Genomic DNA, 27,448 nt, shown 5'->3' with positions numbered 1-27,448 from the left:
AACCGCTGGTGTCCACCATCATCCTGAGTAGGATCTGAGTTACATCGTCTGACCGCTCTGTGTGCTGGGTGACCAACTACACGGCCGGCCTCTATACGCCCCCTGACACCACCAAGCTGTAGTGTAACAAACGGGGGGTTGTATAAAGGTGTGGCTGCCCCAGAGATGGGAGGGCGCTGGCTGGTGGGGCAGAGAACACAGTGGCGGATACAGGGGGACAAAGGGGTAGCGAACCCCCCCGCCCGAGAAAATTGCTGCTTCCCCCATTGTTGATGTAATAATCTGTGGAGCACTGCTGTAGTGATAATCTTTGGCGTACTGCTGTGGTAATATTCTGCTGGGTGCAGTTGTGGTAATATTCTGCTGGCTACCGTTGTGGTAATAGTCTGCTGGCTACCGTTGTGGTAATAGTCTGCTGGCTACCGTTGTGGTAATATTTTGCTGGCTACCGTTGTGGTAATAGTCTGTGGGATACTGTTATGGTAATATTCTGATGGCTACTGTTGTGGTAATAGCCTGCTGGGTAATGTGGTAATATTCTGCTGTGTGCTGTTGTGGTAATAGCCTGCCGGGTGCTGTTGTGGTAATAGCCTGCCGGGTGCTGTTGTGGTAATAGCCTGCCGGGTACTGCTTGTCACTAGGGATGTGTAGGCCTGTTGTGAACCGAGTTTGCCCAAGCTCACGCAAAACTGTCTCGGACACATTGCTCTCCTGGCCCAATCAGCTGCGGTTGGGGCTTTCCATGCCCCTTTGTTATGTGTAGCACATCCCTAGTTATCACTATTAGGAAGCCAGTCCTGAGCAATGATGTGCCGCTGATGTTGGAATGCAAGTACACAAGAAGTGACTAAAACAGGCTGAAGGAGAACAGCAGTACGGAGACGCTATAACCCTAGAAAAGTGGTGAAAACAATATTCTATGAAAAAAATAGTAATGGTTCATGATGTGCAGCACAGTGCAGTAAATGCGGTCCAGTTCGGGTTGAGATGTAAGTGTGTTATTATAAAAGGCTGGTATAAAGGCAAATCAGTGGTGGAGAAGAAGCGCCTGTAGATTTAGCTAATCAGTCTTTGTGTATTAAATCTTTGTGACCCGCGTCACTTTGTACTATAAGGTGTCCTTCTTTCTCATCTCAGAAAGTTGGGAGGTCCTTGTTCACCTTGTATCTAAAAGATGTCAGAACAGGAAGTCAGCGACACTCTTCATATTGGGAACACAGCCAACAATAAAATGGAAAATTCGTTACCAATACTTAACGTAATTTTCCTTTCCTGACTATCTCCATGGTATCACACACGGGTTGACTCGACTCCCTTCTTAACCCTCCCATCCTATCAGGGTGTAACTACCTTGGCTGTGCTTGTGTGATGCCATGGAGATAGGTCAGGAAAGGAACATTACATTAAGTATTGGTAATCAATTTTCCAGACACCTCCATGGCATCACACATGGGAAATAACTACCACAGCAATCTTAATCTTTCTTAGAAGCAGCAGGCAATGCTTTTGTCCAATACAATAGAAGCAAATGCAGCCATTCTATCCAGTAGTGATACTTCAGAAAACAGTAAATACAATTTACAAGGAGATGGCGTTTTATTTCTGTTTGTATCCCCACTGGGGAGATTTCACCTCACTTCCTGTCCAGGTGAACTAAGGGGGATACAGAAAACATTGACACACCAGACATAGGATCAGTGTGCAGAGGAAGTATTAATCAGCACGCCTGAGCACCCGGCCTTACACCATAATACAAGTTTAGGAGCAGCATCTGGGGAGTGCTTAGGGGGCACTGGGAGCATACAATGACCACCTCGGTTTGGAGCTTTATTCTGTAACTGCTAGTACTACAGAATGGTTAGAAGAACCTCTGACAAGTTTTTTGTTGTTGTAAATGTGTCATTGGGGAGATTTCCCTTTACTTCTTGTACTGCAGACAAGGACGTGAGATCAAATCATCTCTTAGATAGACATCACTGAAACAAGTGTCCCCATATTGACTTTCCCTTCTCTCCTGGAGACAATGGTCACCAGGCAGAGGGCAAATCTCACCTATCAAAATCTAAAAGCCCAATTCTGTGCTCCCACTGGCTCGTATTTTTTAGTTTTGGTTGTTTTTGAATACTTCCTTTTCCTAATGTCTTCAGGCCCAGTCACTTCACACCGGTGTCCTCTCCGTCTTCACTTCCTCTCCAGACTTGGCAGTGCTTACTGCTACAGAGAGCTGCACGGACCTCATGACATCGGTGTGCACTGTGGAAGAAGGGTGCTGTGATGTCCCCTCAAGGGGCAGGACTATGACACCGGGTGTCCTCAGTCTTCCAGTTTGAGTTACACTGGGCTTCATTCAACTGACTGAGGACATGTTGTTGCCAATGCACTGCAGGGACCAGCTCCAGATTAAGGGGGTGATTTTTTTTTTCATAGCACCAGGTAGAAATGAATAAAAATAAACGTCTAGCCCTCAAAGGGGAAATTGAATTTGTAGATTAGGAAGAATCCCAGACTGTTTAAGAAGTACTTCCCCGTACGAAGTCACTGGGGTCCTAATCAAGCCCACGATATTGAAATCTCTTGGTTGCAGCTCGTGCATGGAATGCTGGAGTCATTTTTCCAAGAATCCACTTTCATTTCATTTACCAGAAGTGAAGTCATTGGTGTTGCAGGTTCCATTTGCGGCCAGGACTGGAGGGGGTTTTTCTCATTATTTGGCAGTACCTGATGGGAAATTCTATATACTATATGTCATCATTATACAGGAGAATACGCACATTCCGGCACACTTAATGAAACACTCACTGGCAATCAGCAGTCACTGCATGCATGAATTAGCAGGGAATGCATTCTGCATGAACAATTATATGGCATTTATTGGCTGTTGGACAAATGATTTAATGATTGCTGTAGAATGAGAGCGGAGCCGCAAGTACTTGCTATTTATTACAAAGAAAGGATTAAAGACATTTATATAGTAAATCTGTATATTAGACATTCATCCTGGATTATAGTGTATATGCACGGCCTGCTAAAATACAGAGCAATACGATTAATGTATTCAGATGAAATGTGACATCACACTATACTGTCCAGGCTGTTAGAAATGGTTACACTGTAACACATTGGATTTCCCAGTCAGTGGTGTGTTACATCAGCATGGTGACAGATTGCTCTATACCTGTGCTTCATAGGGCATCTCAGTATCCATGCTGAATCCCACAGTCCAGGGAGAAACTGGAAGAGCTCTTTCCCGGTCACAGAGTACAAAAGGTTCTATAAATCCAATGTGACAATGCCAGGATCAATGTAACTATTTTATCAGATTTCCCCATACATAAAGCAATGTGAACTGTCTGGATGGGATGAGTAAACAAGGAGTAATAGAAGAATGGAATGATTTTGCTTTCCTGGAGGAAAGTGCAGCTCCAGGCTCCCTCCAGTGGCCACCATCTGTCTGAAAGCCTAGCCTCTTGGTCACAAGATTTAGCCAAGGATCAGTTAGTCTAAACTCTCATTATCCCCCCTCTCAGGACCAACTGCCCTGGTCTTCAAGTGAGCCTGTGAGGACAGAAAAGGTAGCTGCCATTGTTGACACGTTGATCAAGGTACAAAGCTTTGAGGCCGTAATACTAGGGAAACAATGTTGTGCTATTCAGACGTTGTTCCACACGACTTAAAGGGCCCAAATCATGCCCCAAACCATAACACTGCCCCCACCAGCTTGAAGGGTTGTACTCATGCATGTGGGGTGCATGCTTTCATGCTGTTCCCACCAAATTCTCACTCTGCCATCTGCATGATGCAACTGGAAACGTGATTCATCGCTTTTTTCCAATGCTCGACTGTCCAATCCTTGTGTTCCTGTGCGAATTGGAGACGTTTTATCTTGTTAACGGCAGACAACAAAAGGTGTTCGAACAGGCCTTCCGCTTCCATATCCCATACGATGCAGTGTACGGCGAACTGTGCGTTCAGAGATCATTTGAGAGGATCCCTGATTAAGATCTACAGTAATTTGATGCGCTGTTGCCCTTCTGTTGTCTTGTACCAGTCTTGCCATTCTCCGTTCTGCCCTAACATTGATTAGTCACTGACGGCCACAATTCGCTGTTTTGCTGATACTCGCTCCATGGCTCCGAGTGCCAACCATCATCCCACGTTCAAAGGCCGTTAAATTGCGTTGTTTCCCCGTATCTTCAGAAAAAAAAAATTTATAATGGTCTGGCCCTCTGGCAACTTCAGCGCAAAATTATAGCTAATTTGCCTACAAATGTCATGTGGTCATAATAATCCGGCCAGACACAGACACACAGTGTAGCTGCACCCTGAGGTTGTCACAGGAAAAGACTCGCATGACGCTGGCCATCATTTAGCCCGGAAGAGGAACAGCACCACGAGTCCGGGGACCAACGCTGGACAACTGCATTTTTTCTTATTTCATACAGAGGACGAGAATTTTTAGCAGCAGAATCACGTACGGTATTATATTGCAACACACGGAGCATCCAAACACATTTCACAACCACGGCTCTTTTGTACAAATACATTTTAATGCATTTTAGGTAAAGACAAAGAGATTTAGTGGTTTGCAAATTACAAATAAGTAATTCACAAGCTCAACTACCTGCAATCCTAACCAGTGAGAATGTACAATACAAACTACAGTAAACAAACAAAAGATACAAAATAAAAAAAGCAAAACCAAAAAGATAAGTTACAAAATTCGATATGCTAAAAGATTTGAGATCTTTACATTATGCCCATTTATTTTCTACTGGTGTATACAAAACAGGATTTACTGAACACCATGAGTATGCATAGTCAGACTATATGATATACCGTACAAAGTCTTTCAGCGTTATTCAGTTCAAGGTGCTGCAAAGCAAATGACTGCAAAGTGGGATTCCCCACAGCAGCCCATCAGAGTTCAGTTTCCTGTCATTGGGTCAGTGAACGTTGATGGGTTGCTGTGGGTTACATAATGCTGCACATCACTCAACCTCATTAGATAGTTGGAGTTTAGCCTCACTTAATGTATCTGAAATGTTTCTAGAGAACTTGTATGTGAAATAGAACATTTATTTTCCTGCGATTTAACCCCTAGAAGGCCTGCAGTAATCCTGCCATGACCAGAACTATGTATGTATGCAAAGTAGGCATTAATACCATTCACGAATATTTCAGCAAATGTGTCCTTAGCGTCTAGAGCACATTGGGTCAGTTCAGACCTTACCCGTCAAAAACTGGGCACAAGTGACTTTTAGGGTACAGAAGTATGTAAAAAACAATGGTTTTCAGTCAAGATGTATTTATTAGTAACACTTACATTCTCCTGAACTGATCACCGAAATTACAGCTCAGAGCAAATGTAAAGTGAGCTATAAAGGCCATTATTAGAATGCTTCTCCCCAATGATCAGTAGAGGCCGGCATACAGTCCAAGTACCATTCCCCATATGTCTGTGCACTGGAGAAGCCATATCAAGGGAATCCAGCTGGGGAATGATTTTACTGGTTTACAGTCAGCTGACACAGGGGTATTCACAAATGGGTGAAGAGTTTGGAGAAGTGAACAATCTAGGACAACATAGCTGATTAGGAAAAATTCTCCATTCAGCTCACTTTCCAGCTCAGCAATGTTGTCCTAGATTGTTCACTTCTCCTGCCTTCTCCAAACTCTTCACCCTTTAGTTACAGATCATGTTGTCACAGCTACTGATGGCCTCAACTCATATTTCAGCAGACTTACACAATTTATAGGCAGACGATTCATCAAACTTTGCTTTCCCTGAACAGTGACTGTATTGTAGTTAGGTCACTGCCATTAAATGGTCTTAAAGTGAAACTCTAGACAGCATGTCTTTGCTTTGGATGGAGAAGGGTTAGGTCTTCTGTCTGTGTTTACATTGGGGAGGATTTCCACTTACTTCCTGTCCCAGTGACAATGGACGTTCTGTCTTAGTTGCTCTTTAAGTTGATGAGTATTGCCTGGTGGCTGCTAGAATGTTTGGTGCTGTTTGGTAAAGCTTTGAAAAACTGTTTAAAACAGCTTACTGGAGCAGATCTGATGTTGGGGGTCCTACAGATGGAGACGCCCATGTATCTGCAATTTTTCACCCCGGTGTATTCTCACCTTCGCCACTGCTCCATGTGCCTGTTGGAGCCCGGAGTGCAATTCTTCTGTATGCTTGGTGTTGGCTCAGTCACAACATGCACAGGGTTAATGACTGGCTCCCTCCGCTATGTGTGAGTAATCAAGCCAGGCCTGAGCAATGCATCCTGGGAAGAAGGTCCCCTTACCCAGAAGCGCTTGGTACTTCTGAGGGCTTCAACAGATGAGTGGATCAGTGAAGTATACCTGAATACCACCACTGAACACACAAATCCCTTTTATAACCACATGCTACATGATGAGAGATGTACTTGGGTCAGCATTGGAGATGCATGCTAGTCTTCACAGCTCATACACAGCCATGATCATCAACTGGATTGCATCCCATAATGCTGACTAAATGGGCCATTTATTACTTGGGAGTTAATCCTTTACTATTTAACAGTTTGACATTCCTCTCTCGCTCTGCAATAGTGAACAATGTACTTTTATAGCCCGTGATTGAAAAGTTCAGTTGTGGGATTTGAGCTTATTGAAGATCAATCACAAAGTCAGCAGGCGTAACCCATTTCCAGTAATATATTACTCTGTGCACTGTGGGCATTAGGAGGTTACCACCAAGAGCTGCACAAGGTTAATATTTTATATCCTCAACGTCTATCCATCCCCTACACACAGTAGGGCAGCTGCATCCTCACTCAATGAGGTGTGTGGTGGGAAGAACAATTTGCCACAAATACCCGCCGCCATGATCTGAGTGCTCTTATCTCCGGGCACAAAAATGTTCACTTAAATATACTCCTGAATAACCACAGAGGATAGAAATCCACCGTGTCTGCACCAAATACATTGACAAACCCAGATAACCAGATACAAGTAGCAGTGACATCATCACTGTACAGAGAGCAGTGCTGTGGGAGGGACCCAGTAGGCCCCACCCACTACAGCCTGCCTGCAGAAAACTACAAAAGGGGGTGGATACAAGACCAGTCACCCTGCACAGAGAGAGCAGCAGAGGCAGAATTTCCCACTGGATTACTATAGAAATCTGGAAGAAACACACAAAGCTCACCAAGATTGAGGAATAAATGTGTGTCTTGTATTTAGACAATATTTACTTATTGTGGAGTTCAGGTTAAATCTATCCCTACACCCAAATCACTAGGACAGGAAGTGAAGGGAAAATGCCCGACATGGATGGAATATTAAAAGCCACTGTCATGTCTATCCCTTCCTCACTAATGTTGATGTCTTTTTACACATTGAATACATTTCACAACTTCCTGTGCCTCTGATAGGAAGTGAGGGGAAATCTCTAACATGAGCACAGACAAAACATCTAATGATCTCCCACTCTATCCAAAAAATGGAAATGTTTTGGCTGGAGTTCTGGTTTATTAACCATCTTATGATGTATCCAAGTTCAGTCCCTCTTATGCATTTGAAGCACTTTACCAAAGGGTGTGTAGAAGGCTTGTACAAGGGTCTCCCTTCCATTCACTTATACTGCTGTGAGAACAAAGAAATACCTGCAAGACATTCCTTCCTTCAGACAGTTACAGCCCACTCGTCCTTACTGGGGCCATCTGTTCCAGCTCTGGTTACCCCAATATATTGATTTGTTTATTCAGAATTGAAGCCATCAGGCTCATCCACCAAGACAAAAGGGCAGCAACGCTTAGTAACTAGTGACCGAAATGTCTTCAGATCCTGGCAGCTGCTATAGCTTCCTGCTCTTTGCCTTAAATAAAGGAATATAAGCTAAACTGGGGCAGCGATATATGTACAGCAGCACTCCCCAACACCGACCCTATAGAATCTGAGCATATAACTGTAGGCACTGAAGACAAACCTCAAGGTTTCCCGATGTGAAGCGATGAGTGAAAGATTAACAAGCCATTTCACCCAGCTCCACAGACTTGCTCCATTAGGCACTGGAACGTAATGGTTTAAGAGGCAAATAGGACATTTCCATGGCTCAGCACTACACAGAGGTCCACTGCGGTCTCATTAACAGATAAAGTATTCCAGGCTTTTATGAGGCAACCGGTCACGGATCACAATCTTCCATATCCTGCTCCATACTTTGATCTTATACAATGAATATGAATCATAACTGTAAGACCAGATAAAAAAAAGGACGTGTTGGGAAAGAAAATGACCTCTCCACATACTAGAGAAGGAGATATGTGTATTAAATATATAATCAAGTCACAATAAAACAAATCAGAATACTGATAAAGTCCCCCACAAGTCAGTCATTTCTGTATATATTATCTGGATCACACAATCAATATTTAACTACTGAAAAGTAACACTGCGATTGTGGAAAGTCAGTCGAAGGAACAATCCTGTAGCCAGCATTGTGACCACTTGCAGGTTCCAGTGTCATACAAGAATCAATGTACTCAGCATTAGCTAAACACTAACTTGTTAAGTGAGGGCTACCGTCACAAGAAGCCATGCACTGACAGAAGAGTGTTGTATGGATTCAGCATGTCACGCAGGTAAGGATACAGTCCCGGCACTTCCTCTAGACAGGATCAGCTGGGAAATATCACAAGTGTTGTGTTCTCGGTCTCTTCTAGTGATGATTGTGCAGTAACTGCTTTCCTTTGGTTTACAGCCAGAAACGGTGCTGAAAGCGGCAGAGTTCATCGTGTTTCTCCTTCACGGCCAGTCTTGACCTTTCCCTCAATGTAGCGGGTTATCAAATACAGAGTCTGGGACAATGGAAATCTTCAGCTTCTTCTCTGGCCAGCTATATTCCTTGGGCAATTTCATCTGGGAGGTGAGAACATTAAAAGCAGTCAGATACCAATTTTCAAACTGGGGGGGGGGGAGGAAGAGAATTTCATAAAGCAAATAATACATTAGTGCCACCGCAGAACATGTGCCCTCTTATCCCATGGCCAAGGTTCCTTTACAGCATCTAGAACTTGTCCCCGATAATCAGTTCCCCATAAACATCCAGATTCTCTCTTTACAGTGCTGGAGAACAAAAGCAATTATGTGATTGGTTGCCTTGAGGAAGCGCAGACTGGTGCATCTTCCTTCAGACACCTTCTTAAATGAATGCAAGAGTTGCGACACCTACGGTCATGATCCATTATCTCCATGCCAACGCTTTTGTGTATAACAGGAATCAGTTGGCACCCCTTGGGACATTTCAGCGCAGCAGTTATGGGTAAGTGGTAAAAGGGGAGATCACAAAGAGCATGCAAACTGACAGCACAGGAAATAAACTGAACTGTTACGTTACGAATTTCGTTCCGTTACGAACATTCGTTATGATGAAGTTAAAAAGCAAAATACCTTTGTTAATATTGGAGTTGATGCCTTGATAGTAGTTTTTTTTTATACGAAATACGAAATTCGGATCCGAAATCCGCTAACGGAATTTCGTATTTTGGTTAAAAAAAACAACTACCATCGACTCAAATATTAACAATGGTATTTTTGCTTTTTGCCTTCATCATAACGAATGTTCGTAAAGTTATGAAAATGTGCCAAAACTAACGAAAATTCGTACGAATGCGAATTGAGTTTAGGACACGAATTACGAAATACGAAATAACGGATATTCGGAAACAAAACACATTTTTTGACGGCGCACAAGTCTAATCCAAACTAAAAAAAACTAGCCTTTCTTACAGTTCCTTATATACTATATGGTCAACCTGTCCATCACAACAATATGAGTTTGTTAGACATCCCATTACAAAACCATGGGCATTAATTTTGAGTTGCAACCCCCCCTTCCCCCTTTTGAAATACTGTATAATATTCCATAGTCCGTGTATATTTTATATGCAATTGTTGCAACTAAAAAAAATCCAAAGTGACAAATCGTGTTGTATTTATCACACCAACATAACAATTGTGTTTTATTTATGAAAATATATTTACATATTGAGGGAGGTTTACAAACATAGGAACAGATTGTAGGCCTTTACTGAAAATGTTTATACAACAAATCTGTAATGTATATATTCTCTAGTCCTTAAAAGGAGAAGTTCACCTTTTGCAAAAATTAAAGAAATGCAAAATTATTATATAAAAAAATCTGCATTTCTCTAATATTTGCATTCAAGCCTGGAAAGCATTGCAATAGTGATCACTCAGCTCAGGCTTCTGCACATTCTCTCCCAGGCAGAGCTCCATACTGAGGTACAGAGTTTCAGTTAGGAGAGATGGGGAAAAGGACGGCTGGACTTCAAACTGCATTACATCACCTCATACGGCGCCAAGCGTCCTCGGTCCAGGTAGATGCGGGAATATGGGCAGCTCTACCTAGACGGAGGACGCTTGGACGCTGTGTGAGGTGACGTAATGCAGTTTGAAGTCCAGCCGTCCTTTTCCCCATCTCTCCTAACTGAAACTCTGTACCTCAGTATGGAGCTCTGCCTGGGAGAGAATGTGCAGAAGCCTGAGCTTTGCAGCTGGGATCAGGTGATCACTATTGCAATGCTTTTCAGGCTTGAATGCCAATATTAAAGAAATGCAGATTTTATCATATATTATTATGCATTTCTTTAATTTTTGCAAAAGTTGAACTTATCTTTTAACCGCTTCCCGGCCGGCCGTTGTAAAAAAACAGCCGGCCGGGAGCTCCCTGGATGTAGTAGCATTTTGAGTATGGTAGTTTTTGCGATTTCGCGGGTGCGCGCAATTTTAAAGCTTGACATGTTTGCTGTCTATTTACCCGACTTGACCCCGTCTTTTATATTTTACAAGAAAATTGGGTAATAATGAATGTTTCCTAACAATGTAAAAAAACACTTTTTCCCCCAAAATTTTCAGTAATGTTTTCTAAATATAGTAAAAAATAAAACCCCCGTGGTGATTAAATACCACCAAAAGAAAGCTCTATCTGTCCCCCAAAAAATTGTATAAAATTTGTTTCAGTACAGCGTTGCATGACGGAATAAACGTCAGTCAAAGTACCGCAGCGCTGAATACTGAAAAATGGCCTGGCCAGCAAGTGGTTAAAGCGTTGTGCAATTCATCTTTGGGGCCAGAAAGCTTTACTATATGTTTGTATAGATATTAATCAGCATATTTGTAGCCTTTAATTCACTTTCTCCAGGGTGATCATCTTCTTTTGTTTCATGCATTACAGACGCAGTGCCATCTCTGACCACTAGAGGGAACCTCACCGCAACTGTGAGCACATTTGTCCCCCTCTCATTGCATAATGCACCTATTCTGCATTGTCTTTAAACCCCCACCATCCTCGGGACAGACAAACCACGAGTGTTCTCTGATAGGAGTGGATGCCGCTGACACAAGTGCGAACCCTCAGAGCGTTCTGTAATTCAATTCATTGCAGATCAGCAGTGATATTAATACCCTTAGCAGCAACATCATTTTTCTAAGTTCTAATTTCTTTAATAGAGCAAATGAGGCTCCATTACATAGCAGGCATCAAACCTTCCAGTGATATTACTACTTTGTTATGTATTCAGCTTGCAGGCTTACGAGTCTTTAACACGGGTTAATAAATGAATAATTACGAATGCGTGACCCTTTTACTGAACAGGAGAAACGGCACACTCCAGCAAGTTCCCATGTTTGAAGAAAAGGCCTGGGGCTGCAGTGACTGCAGAAAGGCTGGCGGTTTAGAGAAGCCTTTCCTCCCCCTCACTTAGACAAATGAGAGCTTACTTCCTCTGGAGAGCTTAAATCTTCTAAGTCTTCCAGCATCCTTTCCACCAGCTCCTCTGTCAACAAAATCTGGAGAGATAAAACAGTTTCAGCCTTTTATTCTCAGGTTTCTATGTAATTGGCAACTATTTGATCTGAGGTTCAGCAGCAAGGGAGGACATAAACCTATCTGCACAAAACTCCAAAATGCTGCTAGACTCTGCCAATTAGAATATGGTTCTGTGGATACATCACGGAGCATTCTCAGAGTTCTGACAAACAAAGGCCATTTTGTGCCATTCAGCAATAAGGAGCCTGCAGCCAATTTAGCTCAAAATGCTGCAGGATATCATTATATGACCCCTTAGCATGTCTGCTACTGCTGTGTGCACACAATGGCTCTCAGAGCATGCATTCAAATTTAAAGAGACATCGTCACCTTGCCCATGGAAGGAAAAGTGACAGTGTTTCTGCAAAGAGCCTACCTAGTTACCTTGTACTCGCCTTGCCAGTGCTCCCACGCAGCTTCTTTCCCCTCCACAGCCAGCAAGAATACCCAGCACATCCATGTATGGAGGAGCATATGACCTGTGACAGTGTCTGGGCCTAGCAGTCAATCACTGGGCCTAAACACTGTCACATGACCAGGAGTGATGTCACCACTGTTCTGGGTCACTGACGCTGCTAAGGAGAGTATACGGGGGATCATGGAGCACCTTTTCAGAGACAGACACGGTCACCTTTCCCTGCATGGGAAGGTGACAATGTCTCCTTAAAGCTGACTTGTTGCTTGTGCATTGCAGCATATTAGGCATGTGCAGGAACAGCACGTATGTATTTAAAGCTGAACTCCAGGGGGTGTGTGTGTGTGTGTGCGTGAGGGTGTGTGTGTAGCTGCAAATATACGTTAATCTGAAGTCTATTATTACTATATCTCTTTTTAAAGTAAAGTGAAAGATGAAAACAATTCCCGACAGGCAGCTCAGTTTTGGCAGAAGAGATTGTGTAAGTCTCTTCTGCTAAAAATCTCCTACCTGACTGCCATCAGAAATGTTAACTTTAAGAGGTCAAAGATGCCGAACCTGGAAGAAGGTGGAAGCACCGGTGCTAGAGGGGAGAGCAGAGAGTGCTGCACTGGAGGGGATCACTTTACAAGGTAAGTTAACCCTTTTTTTTTACCCCACTTCACTTCTGCTTTACTGCTTGTAATAGGAGCACAACACGGGGCTGGAAATTGCCAGCATCAAGGCACTTCCTGTTATGACAACCAGTCACCCCAGCGGGCTGCCTATGCTCAGACGAACCGTTGCAGTACTGCCCCTAGAAGTTCTGTGCAATCACTGCCTATACTAGGAGCTCCTCTCCAGAGCAAGACGGGATGTTTTCTGCCTGTCCCTGCCTACTGCACAGTACCCCCCTTTCCCCAACTATGTAGCATCTGCACACTGTGATAGCTGATGAGTTGAAAAGGTGAAACCTCTGCTGCCAGCAAGGTGCTGAGATTCCAGTGACGCAGGGAAGAGATGCTGACAGAGGCTTTACTGCTCTTCACCAGTACAAGGTGCTAAATGTGATTCTAACAGACTGTTGGAATTGTGAGACTGCTGAGATTGCTGCTATGAAAACTTTGCCTACATCTGACAGCGGATGAGTAAAGGCCGAGTGAGAAAAGCCTCTGCACCCTCCTGACAGTGGAGGTTTCACCTACTTTGCCCCACTTTACTGCTCAGCTGTCAGAAATGTGCAGTGTTACAGTATGAACACATCACACGTCACTGATTAAGAACCAGCAACGCTGGTATGCGTACACTACATGCGTTCCCTATCACCGCTCACAACACAGCCAAGTTCACACCCTAGATACGGTCCTCTGTATGGACGCAGAAGGGATATGTAATCTTACAGGGCATGTCTAAAGCCCCTTTCTTCATTTCTGATCAGCAGGGGATCCACGATTGGAGCAGTTCAGAACAGATGTCACCATTGTGACATCCATATCCATCCATGTTTTTCCCTCCATCTTGCAATGGAGAAAAAAAAAAAAAAAATCGACTCCACATGTTGGTCTATGGGGAGTCGAATGTAAACAGATCCGCCAGGATCAGGTCTGCCCAAAAGGGAACTCTGTACCGTTTGCTCTTCCAAACCAGGCTGGAGCCGAGGGTAATAGGATGTAAACGGACGCACGTTCATTCTGATGTGGCGTCCCATAGACTAACACTGGACTGAAAAACGGACAGATGGACCTGATCAGAATGCCTGTGTGAAGATACTCTGAAGGACACACAGCCATGTAGACCTATCCCCAGCTGGTACCGAGAAGAGGAACTTTTATGACTAACATCACAGGAATTTTCTGGTGGAAGTTTCCTCTGAATTGAAGAAGGTTCATAATCAGGAAGGAAGTTGTGCTTGTGTCATTACTGCTCCCTGGAGTTCAGCTTTAAGGTTGTATGGTTTCTCCCGTCATTTACCTTTAATAAAGTTGCAAGGAGCAAGTTGGATGTAAACTTTTAGGAGTCTTACCAACTCAATATATGGCACAGAACATGAGTACATGTACATTGGAACCCTCCTGGCACTCCCAGCATGCTTAGCACCCAAATGGCCATGAGGTGACAAACTGAGCTTACATTGGGAGCTCTTGATACAGGAGAAAGTGTCTTCTCAATAAAAGGATGTGCAGTAGTGACCATACAATAAAAGTCACCCTTTGCACTCTGCACTATGACTAGGAGATTGCAGCTCTGCTTAGATATCAGGATTTAGTCTAGGGAGCTATTAGGAATGGATTTACTTACTTGCAGCCAAGGCCCATGTGCTGCATACGGATGCTCTTCTGTAGCAAATGCTCCTTCGACCCCCGTAGAAACAAAAGTGATGGCCGTGTCACCAGTAATACTTTTATAAGTAAAGTGCCGTCCGTGTAACAGTCTACCCCTGGACAGGAGGAGAAAAAGAAATAATGACAAGAACGTTACAGATGATACAGAAAGATATGAAATCATCAATTGTTCTTCATTAGATATAAACCGAAAGTGTAAGTTCACAGCTGAAGCCACTTCAGGACTCGGTTTCCAGAACCTTCCTCTAACTGCATGGCAGAGAACCCAACAATGTCTATCTACTGAAGCTGCAGAATGGGCGGGTTAACCCCTTCATGACTGAGGCCCTTTTTTCATTTTTTGCACCCATGTTATATTCCACATTTTAGGCCTGAAAATTATGTAAAACCCCCCAACATTATATATTTTCTGAATGCCAAGACCCTATAGAATAAAATGGTGGTAGTTGAAAATGTTTATGTTGCGCAATATTAGCGCAGCTCCTTATTATACCCCAAAATACTGGCCCTAGAATTATTGCTCTCACTCCGGCGTGCGCGGCGATACCCAACATGTGTAGCGCGTTCGTCGTTTTCATGCGTAGGCGCACCCGACGTGTGTTTACGTGGCGACGCGCGTGCTCGCGGGGGACTTTTACATTTTTTTTATTATTATTAGATTTATTTTATTTCATTTTAAAAACTGTTTTTTTTTTTTACTTTACTTTGACTGCTATCACATGGGGGGGCTTGTGACTTGTGATAGTAGTCTTCTTCGGGACACAGAAGCGATCTGGTGACAGGTAAGTCGCCAGGATCGCTTCTGTTGTAAAGCTGACAGTCGGCTCTACAAATTTAAACAGACTCCTGGCGGCAAAAGTCGCCGGGAGTCTGTTTAAACAGCCCCGATGCTGGCAACGTACACTGTACGTCGTCAGTCACGAAGGGGCTAATAGCTCCCAGACCAGGGAGTAAAAACAGCCAACTGGTGAGACGTGTTTGTATGGAGGTGAGCCGAGGTCTCTGAACAGAGATACTTATAAAGTGAAGCTGTGACTACTGGCTTTGGTTACTGCTGCTTTTACACTCAGGATTATCATCCTGATCCCTACTTTATTAACTACAGAGTTAGTGACATGACACAAGCATGGAGGATGGAGTTCCGTCTACCTGGAAACTTCTTACAGGTCTGTGACTCACTGCGCAGTGGAGTTTGCCTCTAAAAACAGCACACGGAGCCGACATATTTTGATCATTGATCTTCTCAAATGTATTTAAAGCATTGTCAAGAAAGAAAAAAAAAATACATCTCCCCATTTCATCCCATTTAAAAAGCTGAAAGTGCAAAGTATAGAAAGATACCTGTTGATCTGCCAGGAATGCAGCATGCTCATAACTTCCTGTCTAAACTGACAACACAGAGCTTCAGCACTGAAATCCCAACAAGCATTGTCAACACTGCCTGCTGAACTCCAGAACTCCATGTTCTCCCCTCTATTTGCCCTACTTGATCTTTTTCCTCAGCAGCACAATGATACTGCAATGATGCTCAAAACACTGCGAATAGGGAAAGGGATCTCGGCAGATATAGTTACATGGCATGCCCTCATTGATAGGAACCGAGCTCCCAGCAGCCAGGGAGTAATACAATCTGTTTCCCACTACAGGGTAAAAGAACAAGAAAAATAAGCTGGGACATGTTACTTGGGTCATGCCTATACAAATCCTTTAACACTTGGCCTCAGAACACTACTGACCGTGACCAGCAGAGGTCCCTCTGGCTCCAATCAAGAGAACCTTGCTGAAATGGGGAAGAGTATGTACAAAAGTAAAAAAAAAAACTAAGTCTGAAGTAGGAGGGCACCTATAGAACTAGCATAGCCTGAACCCTACCTGAACCCTACCTGAACCCTACACCACATCTGCTCTTAGTACATTGGTTTTTTTACGCACAACTGCACACTTTATATGCAAATACATTCCCAAATACATATTTTCAGTAAATGACGCTAACTGACCAGCTTCAATGCTGCACTGGTTTGACAACCATCCCCCAATTTGTTTACTTCGTAGTTACTGACAAATGTGCAATGTATATTTTTCCCTGCCAACAATAGGACCTGCAACCACACGGGTATCCCTCCAGAGAAACAAATCATTAATGTGCCAGGAAGAATGACATCCATCACTTTATACCAGGGGTGGCCAAACTCCAGCCCTCCAGCTGTGGTGAAACTACAAATCCCATGATGCATCTCTCTCCGGGAGTCATGTCTGAGAATCTTGCAATGGCTCATGGGATTTGTAGTTCCGCCACAGCTGGAGGGTCCGGAGTTTGGCCACCCCTGCTTTATACACATCATCCCTCATTCTATCCAACTACAGCAATGTACATGGACTGCATCCCAGTCCTTAAAGAACAACTCTGGGCAGAAATATTCTTAACCCTTCCAGTCAGGCTACCCCCACACTGCAAGGGTTAATTGCTCGTTTTCATCTAGGGATTAAAAAAAAAAAAAAGTACTCACATGAACGTTAGCGCTGGTTGGCTGCTAAACTGGTCCCTGCATCTCCTCCACTCTGGTGGTCCAAGGTTCTGGGAGTCATCACATGCTATGCAGTGTATAGGAAATGAGGACAACGGGGGGGCGGAGGCTGCAGGGACCATCTAACAGCCAGCACAGAGGTTCAGGTGAATAGAACGTTCTTTATTTGCATCCTTACACAAAAACTAGCGCCACTGCAAGGGTTAGGAATATTCCTGCCTGGAGGTTTTCTTGATATTAATCTTGGGCCTTAGCGCGATAGGAGATTGTTTGCCCTTAGATGAAGATCTCCTTTGCCATACACGTTCTCACCTTAAACAAAGTGGAATGAGTGTGCCGGACTCCTGGTTAAACTTGAGATGGACACTTTCCAGTTGTCGTGTACGTACTAACTCATGAGGAATGATGGCCGAGGAACTTTCACTTTCTAGACTGTCTTTGCGGCTCCTTCGAAAATAGAGGAAAAAGGAAAAACACATTATAGAGAGTGTCTGTCAGGTAATCACAAGGCAAAAGATCAGGAGGGAAGCCTAATGATCCCATGCACAGGCAAACGTGGTCATCGCCTTGATAGAGGATACATAGATACCGCTGACACCAATCAATCAATTGTATGGGACAGATATTTACAGAGAACTTAGCACCTGCCCCAGCTGAGCTTACAATACAATGTCCCCAACCACACACTATGGTCAATTTATCCAGAAGCCCAGGAACTTCCAAAAGTCCCTGAGGATAGAACTGCCCCAGCCAATGCTGCTATACAGCAACCAGGTTTATACTTCATTGTCTGACTGGTTCCAAGTGCAGATATTCAGCTCTAAAGAAAGAGAGACGGTTTATACCTTGCACAGGTTTACTAATAATCCCAGATATGTTTTAGGATTGTGGGAAGAACAGAAACCACCTAAAAGAATTTCAATGTGAACACAAATATAAACTTCAAACAGATGGTACCCTGACGGGAGAAGAAGCCAGGACCACAGCACTGCAAGTACCTGGTGCTTTCCACGGAGCCATTATACTGCCCCTTCTACCTGACTGGTGAGAGAAACGGATTGATGTGCCAGACATGGCTAGTCTGACTACTGTACAAGCACTTTATAACTTGCATAAGGAAATGGCAACTACTAACCAACACTGACTCTACTTCTGTATATTTCCTCTGTTACAGGATCTTAGTAATTAGTGATGAACAGAACCAGGCACAGCTTCCCACTGCAGCCAGCAATGTGAAAGTCTGAAAGAGACCATTGTGACATGCATTGCCGGCGGCAGTAACGGAGCCACTCGGCCTGTGCAGACAGAGCTGGAGGCAGAGACACTCGGAATATGTCTAAGAAACGGGTAAGTGCAATTTACATAGAGCCCGTTATTCACATTCAGAATGCCACCAAATGAACAGAGGGTAACCTGCTACTTAATGTTACATATACAGAGATGACCAGCTATATTCTGTCCTAGTGCCAACAATAAACAAAGCCCCTTTCACATGGGCAGTCCAATCGGGTCCGCCTGTCAGTTTTTCAGGTAGCCCAATGTTAGTCTATGGGCAGCTGTGTGTAAATGGCCGGGCGTCAGTTTACACACAGTTGACCCCAACTCCAGCATGGTTCCGAAAAAACAAAGGATCAGAGATCAATTTCGCCAGAGTGGTTTGTGCCGGAACGGGGTAATCTGATGTAAACGGACTTGTCTGCTTACATCCGATTCCCCATAGATGGGCATGGGGCCCGGTAGTTTCAGTAAAAAACTGTACGGAGACGGATGTCACAGCCTTGACATTCACTCTGTACTGCTGTGATCCGTGCACGGATCCCCTCCTGATCAGCACGTGTGAGAGGGGCCTATGGATAGGGGTCCATTTTTATTTTGCCGTACCATTTTAAACACTTTAATAGTCCTACGGCATGCAGCCGGGATATGCTTCAGCGCCCTTTAGAAAAAAAATGTCTTCCCCCCCCATCTCAAATGAATGAAATGAAACAAATGGAGGATCTTACTGGCTCCTTGGAATATCAAGGTGAAAGATTGAGGAATGTGGTTAACCTGCCTGTTGCAATTAAACATTAAACTAGAAAACAATTCCCATCACTCACCCTGGGACTCTGGCTACCGCCACATAACTACAGAGCATAAATATAAAAGGCTCAGAGACTTATGACTATGCAATGTCCTCTGTTTCTACATATGACAGAATGTCCCGGGTTTATTCTTATAATGTTATCTTTGTGTGATCTCATGTAATGCAATGAATGCTTTGTTACAGCAATTTGGCATCTGTCCTTACATCCTTTTTTTCTTTAAAAAAATAAATAAAAAGTGCGCTGGGATTTGGTTGCATGGTCAGTTTAGCAGGAAAAAGATCCAAGTAGAATTCTTCTTTGATCATTCCAACTAGAACTACCTTGAAAAGATTTCCATAACATTAGATTTTCCCAAAATAAATACTTACGGCGCTCGATCGTGGTTCATGCCATTCTGACGCTGCATACTGATTGGAGGTAGGATAGGTTTACTGTTGATTTCAAGGCCTCTTCGTAAAGCCTCTCGGATTTGCTCGGTATCTAAAAGAACACAGAAAAGGAGTTACATTTACTACACAGTATAAGTCTGAACAAACGTTAGACTGCAGCCTGTTTATTAGAACACAGTGGTTCTTATGTCTAAAGACTGGAAGACAGGAAATGAGCATGTGTTATGGTGGCCATAGACAGCCCAATATCTACTGGACAAAGACAAGCAGGGAGGTATCTGGCCACCCTCCAATGAGCTGTGCTAGTACAGGACCTGCTGCAAGACTTGCTCTGATGACAAAAGCAGCCCATGTGTGGTTGTTCTGACCCTTCACTCCCCTCCATAGAAGAGCGATGGGCTCAGCCTCGCACACAAGTTGGGAATTCTTCCCGTGCGGTATTAAGCATCTTATATTTGTCACATACCCTAAAGAGACAGAAATTGTTATGATCCCAAAAAGCTACCAGCAGGAGTTTTCCTGGGTTACCGAGTCATTTAAAGTTTATTCAGCCAAAACGTGTTTTTTTATTTTGAGCTAGAGTGGGGAAGGGTTAGAATCTGCTTTGTTTTTTACTGCTATCTGGTTCCTCTAATAAGGTTTGTTCTGTGCTGGTGAAAATTATTTTACCAAACAGGAAGTTTGGAGAAGTGGAAGAACAGGTTAGAACAAAGTCGGCTTTTTATTGCCATTAATGTCCCTGTGGCAGAGTTTGCCCTCATTTTCATCAGAACAGAGCGTAAGGAAATCTCTATACAACAGAGCCCAGCTGGAAACCTGCCAGGTACCCATAAACTTTGACCCGTCTATCATCTCATGAATATACATTCAGTGAAGGCCGCTAGTTTGATGGCTGGATTAACACCTTGCATGCCTTTATGCTGATAGAAAATATAGAACAGGAACATATAAATGAAGATTTACACAGAGATCGGGGATCTGATTTCAGAAGCCATTGCTTCTTCTCTTTTAAAAGGCAATGGACCTCAGAAGGCGTCTGAAAAGCTACGGTTTTCATCGCTCCAGCTGCCAGTTCCCTTTGTCCCATACTACATTACAAGATAGGATTCTGATTGACACGTACATCCAAAACAGTATTTTCTGCAGGCACATTTCCGTTGTCAACTCCTTAACTGTATATAGTAAACAAGCACTGGTATTTAATAGGGTGCAAGCAAGTAAAGACCTTTGCCAGATAACCGTCTTTGTTGCGTTCCAATACATATACTCCTACTGTCTTCCTCATCTTCCGGTGGTCGACTCAAATCGTCCCATGCACATTTGGCACTGACTCCGCTGAGGTTCGACCCTTCCGTTTCAATCCCCTTATCAACACTCTCCTGCTTGAAAGTTTAAGAGAAAAAAAATTCCTTTGTAATTGTATTCTCGAAAATCAGAGGCGTCTAAATCATGGAATTCCTTGATGGTGATTTGGGGACGCTCATCACAGAGGACACGTTTGTAAAAAAGAAAAACACACAAAAGAAATGAAAGGTTAAAAATAAAAATGGAAAAAACAAAAATACCGTTTCCTTTAGTGATAAAGATATAAATGTCCATTTATAAACCTGCACACAAAGATTAATGTCACTTTATCTGTTAATGAAACTGTAATGCATTTCATCACATTTGTGTGGATTCAGTTTTAGGGCCTGTTCACACGACGTCCGTTTTGTGTGCTGACCGGCTCCGTACGCTGCTGCACTCAAAATGCATCCCAATGTATCCCTATGTGTTTTATGGGCTCCAGTTCTCACGTGCGCAGTCCGTTCAGCTTACGACAGAAAAAATACTGCATGTCACATTTTGTCAGGTCCGGAAATGGTCAGGAAACGCAAACGCGTCCAAAACACATCAAAAACGCACTGCACTGCAGCTAACATACTAACAGCACCACTCCAGCAAAAAAAAAATAAAAAAAATAATATATATATTTTTTTTTTTTTACTTGAACGCATCAAAAACGCGGCAAAAACGCACTGCATCAGTCTGCAGATCCGCACCTGATCAGGACCTGATATCATGTGAACAGGTCCTTAGGATCCATACATACATTTCACAGACTTGCCACTTCCATCAGCCCTGGATCTGCAGCACGGATAAGGGAGAAGTGAACGTCTAACACACTGCAGAACTCCTGACAATGGCAGGATTGGGAAACTATTTTCTGAAATTGAATACACTGACGGCCAAGGCTCATCAGGAGGAATAGAAGTTTCTCCTGATAAGACAACACCAGAGTTGTCTTCAGAGCACTTCCTGTGCATCTACTCTGCAAGTAAAAACACAACAGTTGCCCAACGTGACCATTTATGTTTAAGAAAGCAGAGGCTGGGAAAGGTGCCTAGATGCTGTCAGACAGAATCCATATGTTCCACTGCTCTCTGGTATATCCAGCCAGCTTTAGTGTAAACAGCTAGAACCACCTGGCCTGTAACAGCCTAAAGCCTTGGATACCTCATGTTGCAGCCCAGTTGTGTACACCCTCTGCACACCCTAACTATGCAGTTGGTCATTAAAAAGCAAGAAGAGACCTACCCTGGCCTACCTCCCTGTATCATAGCTGCATTCTAAGGCCAGGAATGTGTGAAGAGGAAAGAACTGTGGAGTGATATCCAGAGCTTCAGGATGCAGCAGTCAGGAAAATAGCATTTTTAGAAATGTAATGGAAGCCCTTGTGTTTCCCTCAGCACAAGTTTCCTGTAATGGACCAAAAACGTGTTCTGAGAGTGCCAGTTCTTTAAGCCATTGCCGTGGGGTTCTCCTATGTAAAGTGTTAAAGCACCGCTGCAATTTCTAATGAAATCCCTGCAAAAAAAAGCCAAATATTTACCTCTCCTTCCGCCCATGTTGCTTTGATCAAGAGGAACAGACAGATCAAGCTTCTTCTAAAAATCCAAACTTTTGGGAGTGTCGATCTCCCCCCCTCCCCCCCATCACTATAGGACACAGTGGTCAGTGATAAGGACTAGCGAGCGCTACAGTGGACACTTTATAACAGGGAAGCTTTAATAAATGGTGGATGAAAAGACAATTACCATTTGATGGTCTGATTAGTCTCTAAGGGGCAAGGGGCATTACACACGTGATATGAACGTGAATTAAGAGCTTGTCTAATGCAAACACTTTAATAAATATCAGTCGGTGCATCCAAACTTGCACCTTACATTTGTATACTTGCAGAGCTTCAGACATCAGCTGTCAATGGTCGGAGTACCTCTGCTTAGTCCATACATACAAATGCATTAAACATTTAGCGTACACCATCACTCATTTTTTGTGACCTTCATATTTAGACATACCTGCAAATGAGGGTCAATTTCAAAAATGGTCTCTCCTCTTCTCATATCCGTTATTAGCCAAGGTCCACCCGATCTGAGTAAAGAAATATTTTATTGGACGTGTCTATTACATAATAAAGCAGATAAAAGGACAAAATCAAAAGTTAAAGTGGGCCTAAAGTAAAAACACGCACCACCACCCATCGAGAGAGAGAGAGAACGAGAGAGAGAGAACGAGAGAGAGAGAACGAGAGAGAGAGAACGAGAGAGAGAACAGTATATACGAGTTAAATGTATGCAATATATGTTGTTGTAAAGCTCACCACACTTGTATATGTGTAACGTGTATGTTTAACTTATCACACAAAACACTTAGGAGTCCTGTTTTACTGCAGACTTGCAAAACAATCTTACTTACACTGGTATTGTTCGAAGGAGTTCTAGTATTCCCTGTCCGTTCCATTGCTGAGCTGCATGCAATTCCTCAGTGCAAACACCAACTATCTAACAGAAAAAAAGCAATACGAAAGGTTATACAAATGCCGAACACAAAGACTGGCCATACATCCTCCGGCACCTGCAAACAATGCAATCACATCATAGAGGTGAGCTCCCACATGAAAACGCTTATTTATTTACGATTGGTATTTACACAGCGGCTACAACTTTACGCAGCGCTTCACATAGTAGCACAATCACAACAGTCCCTGCCCTCAAGGAGCTTACAATCTATGGTCCCCATCTAACATTCATATATTCAGGGCTGATTTAGACAGCAGCCAATTACCCTTCAAGCATTTGGAGTGTGGGAGGAAACCTACACAAGCACAGGGAGAACATGCAAACTCCATGCAGGTAGTGATCCGACTGGAATTTGGAACAACCCCGAAACACTTCAGTGTTTAAAGCCTGTGTTGGCAGGCTTTGGGTCAATGGCATCAGTTTGAGACACTTGTCAGATGATCAGAACTCATGGACAAGTGCCTTTGACCTGCACCATATACTTGTATAGAAATACAAGACCTGCTTGAACGAAAGCCTATTGGCACAACAGCCAGGTAACTAGCATTTTCAACAGCAGCAGCTGCTAAACATTGCTCATGACAGGGTTCAGTGGGAATATGTAGGAGAGGTAGGCTGTGCCTACCACACTAATAATGTGTATGACAGGTGGAGATGTTTTCATTCCTCCACACATTGATGACTGACTATTAATGATTAGGTACACGACCTGTACAAGGGTTATGGGGTGATTGACAACATAGATGATGCCTGATGATCTTTTTAAATGAGTCGCATTTTATTTTCTGCTGAGATCTGAATAGTTTTATACACCATCTGTCAATCACTTTAACTCTTTCATATGCACTATCCTGGGCAAGTATATGGAGAAATGAAACATCTGACAGACAGTAAATCCTGTAGTTCACTCACCTGTAAAAAGGACACAATACCAAACGGCGTCTGCACTGGCTGCATTTGGGGGTCTTCTGTCAGAAGCATATGCTGAATACGGGACTCGCTGTTGTCCAGTGGACTGTGCCATGACACATGATCGCCGCTGCAGAAGGTGTTCTCTGTAATTAGCCATACAAGTGATCAGGTAAATACCTTCACCAATATCCTTACTATATATCTAGTCAGCTGTAAGAATCAACCTTGTTTATTGGTGGCTTAAAAGGGAGAAGTATTGTTGCTGCCTCTAGCAATCAGGCCTAGCTGCCCGGTGGGCCATCAGAGAAAGAGCTACTGGTGGTAGGCAGGCCATGTTTTTACACGGGTTTTAGGGGCCAGTAAGTACCTGGCTCCCTCCTGAGGGCCTTGGGTGTCCCACCCCCATGCCTGATATTGCCCCAAACCCTAGCACACTGGAGACTGACGCTGGAAGTCTCGCATCTTCGCCCCTGTGCCACGGGCTGGATCTGGATCCCGACACATGCTTCTCTCTTTGTTTGACTGTATGTTTTACCTGTATTGTCCTCACCCCTCGTCCAGAACTGAGGTTAATTTAGAGCTACTGATGCTAAGTATGTACTGCATATCTGGATGTCCCTTTGGGAAACTGTTTCTTTTTGTATATAAAAAAAAAAGAATTTAAATAAAGAATTTATAAAAAAAGTACCTGGCTGAGGGAAGGAAAAAATAAAAAAGGATTTGAAAGTAATCAAACATTACAGTCACATCAAGGCAAATGTCCTGAGAGAACCAAGTATATAGTATATAGATGCTGCAGTTGTGGATTCCTATGGAGTTGCATAGAGGATGCCCTTTCATGGGACTCGTTAATCAACCATGCCATGAAAACTCATGTACCAGAGATTATAGTCCGCTACAGTCTACACTATAAAACATCCATTAGTAACAGAACATATTTTCTACATGCTCAACAAGAGTTTAATACTTAAGGTATGGTCTTAGACTGTCAATGGCTCCCAGGCACATCACATTCTATTAAGTAGCAACGAGCCAGAGGAGTGCAGCTTGCTCCAATAATCGGCTGATGCCCATTGCAAACGTGATGTGACGAGGAATGCACTGTCGGCTTCTTCTATGGACTTTTTGGGGTACTGCAGTTTTTCGCCGTTTCACGGACGCACGCAATTTGTAACCTGGGCATGTTGGGTATCGTTTTACTCGTCGTAACCGCATCTTTTATATTCATTAAGAAAATTGGTATTTTGTTGTGTTTTTGGGCATTTAATTAAATTTTTCACTAAATGTTGGGGTTTAATAAGGAGTTGCGCTAATATTATGCAACATAAAAATTTGCAACTACCACCATTTTATTCTATAGGGTCTTGGCATTCAGAAAATATATAATGTGTTTGGAGGTTTTAAGTCATTTTCAGGCCAAAAATGTGGAATATAACATGGGTGCAAAAAATGAAAAAAAGGCCTCAGTCATGAAGGGGTTAAGGTCAATAAGTTGCTTGAACACCGCTGCCATTAGTAGGGCAAACCAAAATTCTTCCTACGTTGTCACCCGGAAGTAAAATCACTGGTGCAACACTATGCAATGTCAACTACCTGTAGGGACTAGACCAGCTAAATGTTAGTTCAGCCCATAACATAGCTGCCTGAAGGGTACATGAGTGACGGGTACACTGAAGAGTAAAATATTCCTTCTAGGTTTCAGTTAGGTTAAAGCACAATGTATACAGTACACATGCAAACACACAATGATATAAAATAAGATTTTCGTACTTTCTGTAAACTTTTTCTTGAAGTCCATTAAGGGACACAGGAATTTACTAATTCTAAGACATTCGGGTTAGAGGTTCAGATACTGGCCAATAAAAAGCGTTAAGCCATCCCCTGTATAATTTCACCTCCGGCCATCACTCAGTTTTGTGAGTAAGCAATACATAAGGTCAAAACACAGAGAGGCGAGACCTGTGCCCCCCAATAGACTTGATGAAAAAAAATGTTACCGTACAAACTACAAAAATCTTATGTTCTTTATCGTCCATTGAGGGACACGGGAATTTAGTAATTCTTAAGACATTCAGGATGTCCAAAACCTGAAGGCTGAACAATAGCTACTGAGAGATCCAACAACTGTTGAAATTATATTACAAACACTATCTGAAGGGAATCAACACCTAAACGAAGGCTAGATGAAGGAGGGCCAATCAAATATGCAAACTGCCATGTCCTGGGGGAGGGAACAGAGGAGCAACCTAGAACTCCAGACTAGGACTGTAATGGGAATCCGCTACCTGAAGAATGATGGGCCTCAATTATCCACAGACAGACTACCATTGCTGTGAGAGCCCTCTCAGCAGAGACAGACTACCATTGCTGTGAGAGACCTCTCAGCAGAGACAGACTACCATTGCTGTGAGAGACCTCTCAGCAGAGAATACAAGAAGGCAAGCTGAAAAAGCAACCCTTAAAATAGAAAAGGTTGAAACCCTGAATCCTGTTAAAGTAGAAAGAGGGTGGGTGATGGACCAAACCTGTATAAAATAAGTGTAGGCAGGGGTCAGCATATGCCGTAACACAAACTGGCAAAAAAGGAGATCAGGACCAGAAAGATGAGAACGAGTCCTTCCAAATGATAGCCGCAGTGTGATAACCACACTGCAAACCTGTCTGACCAATTATGAAATATATAATTCTAGGAATCATAAACTTTGCCCTGAATCCTCCATAGAGGAGCCATGAGGTAGAAATCATAGTGCAAACACTAGTAATATTATCCTAATAGGGAAGAGGAGGAGAATTGTAAGGAGACTTCCTTAGTAGACCACAGCCCGGTCATAGAAGCAGGCCAATCTTCCAGTAACCAGGTCCCACAAAAGGCCTCCAGACTTGCACTATCCTATCTATGGGAATACTACAGCAGGGTAACAGTGTCTTGCCTGCTGAGCCTCCAATAAATGACATGACACATTAGCAATGGATACCTCCTAGCAAGGAAGAAGGGAGGCACACTCACATGCAGAACCCTCACTCCTCAAAGTGGGGAGCAACAGATGCGGTGATCTGGAAGCTAATACCAACTACAGGGGAAAAAAACAAAAAC

The 27,448-nt window shown here is 43.3% G+C and overlaps 1 protein-coding gene across 2 annotated transcripts in view; it reads right to left on the bottom strand.

Annotated features, from left to right (window-relative positions):
• Positions 1 to 8,584: 8,584 nt before the first annotated feature.
• The window catches only part of SUFU (SUFU negative regulator of hedgehog signaling), a 36,457-nt gene continuing 17,593 nt past the window's right edge, over positions 8,585 to 27,448 (bottom strand). Inside the window, exons 4-12 of one of the 2 annotated variants that reach the window (XM_018553405.1) lie at positions 24,355 to 24,497; positions 23,339 to 23,424; positions 22,942 to 23,014; positions 20,826 to 20,982; positions 19,580 to 19,691; positions 17,437 to 17,571; positions 14,556 to 14,694; positions 11,776 to 11,844; positions 8,585 to 8,892 (exon numbers count right to left, since the gene is read on the bottom strand). In XM_018553405.1, coding sequence (XP_018408907.1) covers positions 8,803 to 8,892; positions 11,776 to 11,844; positions 14,556 to 14,694; positions 17,437 to 17,571; positions 19,580 to 19,691; positions 20,826 to 20,982; positions 22,942 to 23,014; positions 23,339 to 23,424; positions 24,355 to 24,497 — 1,004 coding nt within the window. In that variant the 3' untranslated portion in view covers positions 8,585 to 8,802. The remainder of the gene's footprint in view (positions 8,893 to 11,775; positions 11,845 to 14,555; positions 14,695 to 17,436; positions 17,572 to 19,579; positions 19,692 to 20,825; positions 20,983 to 22,941; positions 23,015 to 23,338; positions 23,425 to 24,354; positions 24,498 to 27,448) is intronic. The other variant, XM_018553406.1, reaches the window with a different exon arrangement.

The sequence above is a fragment of the Nanorana parkeri genome, unplaced genomic scaffold (assembly GCF_000935625.1).
Source record: "Nanorana parkeri isolate BGI_ZX_2015 unplaced genomic scaffold, ASM93562v1 scaffold119, whole genome shotgun sequence".
Classification (NCBI taxonomy): domain Eukaryota; kingdom Metazoa; phylum Chordata; class Amphibia; order Anura; family Dicroglossidae; genus Nanorana; species Nanorana parkeri.
The sequence above is the reverse complement of the archived record's forward strand: the minus strand, read 5'-3'. Positions and strand labels throughout refer to the sequence as shown.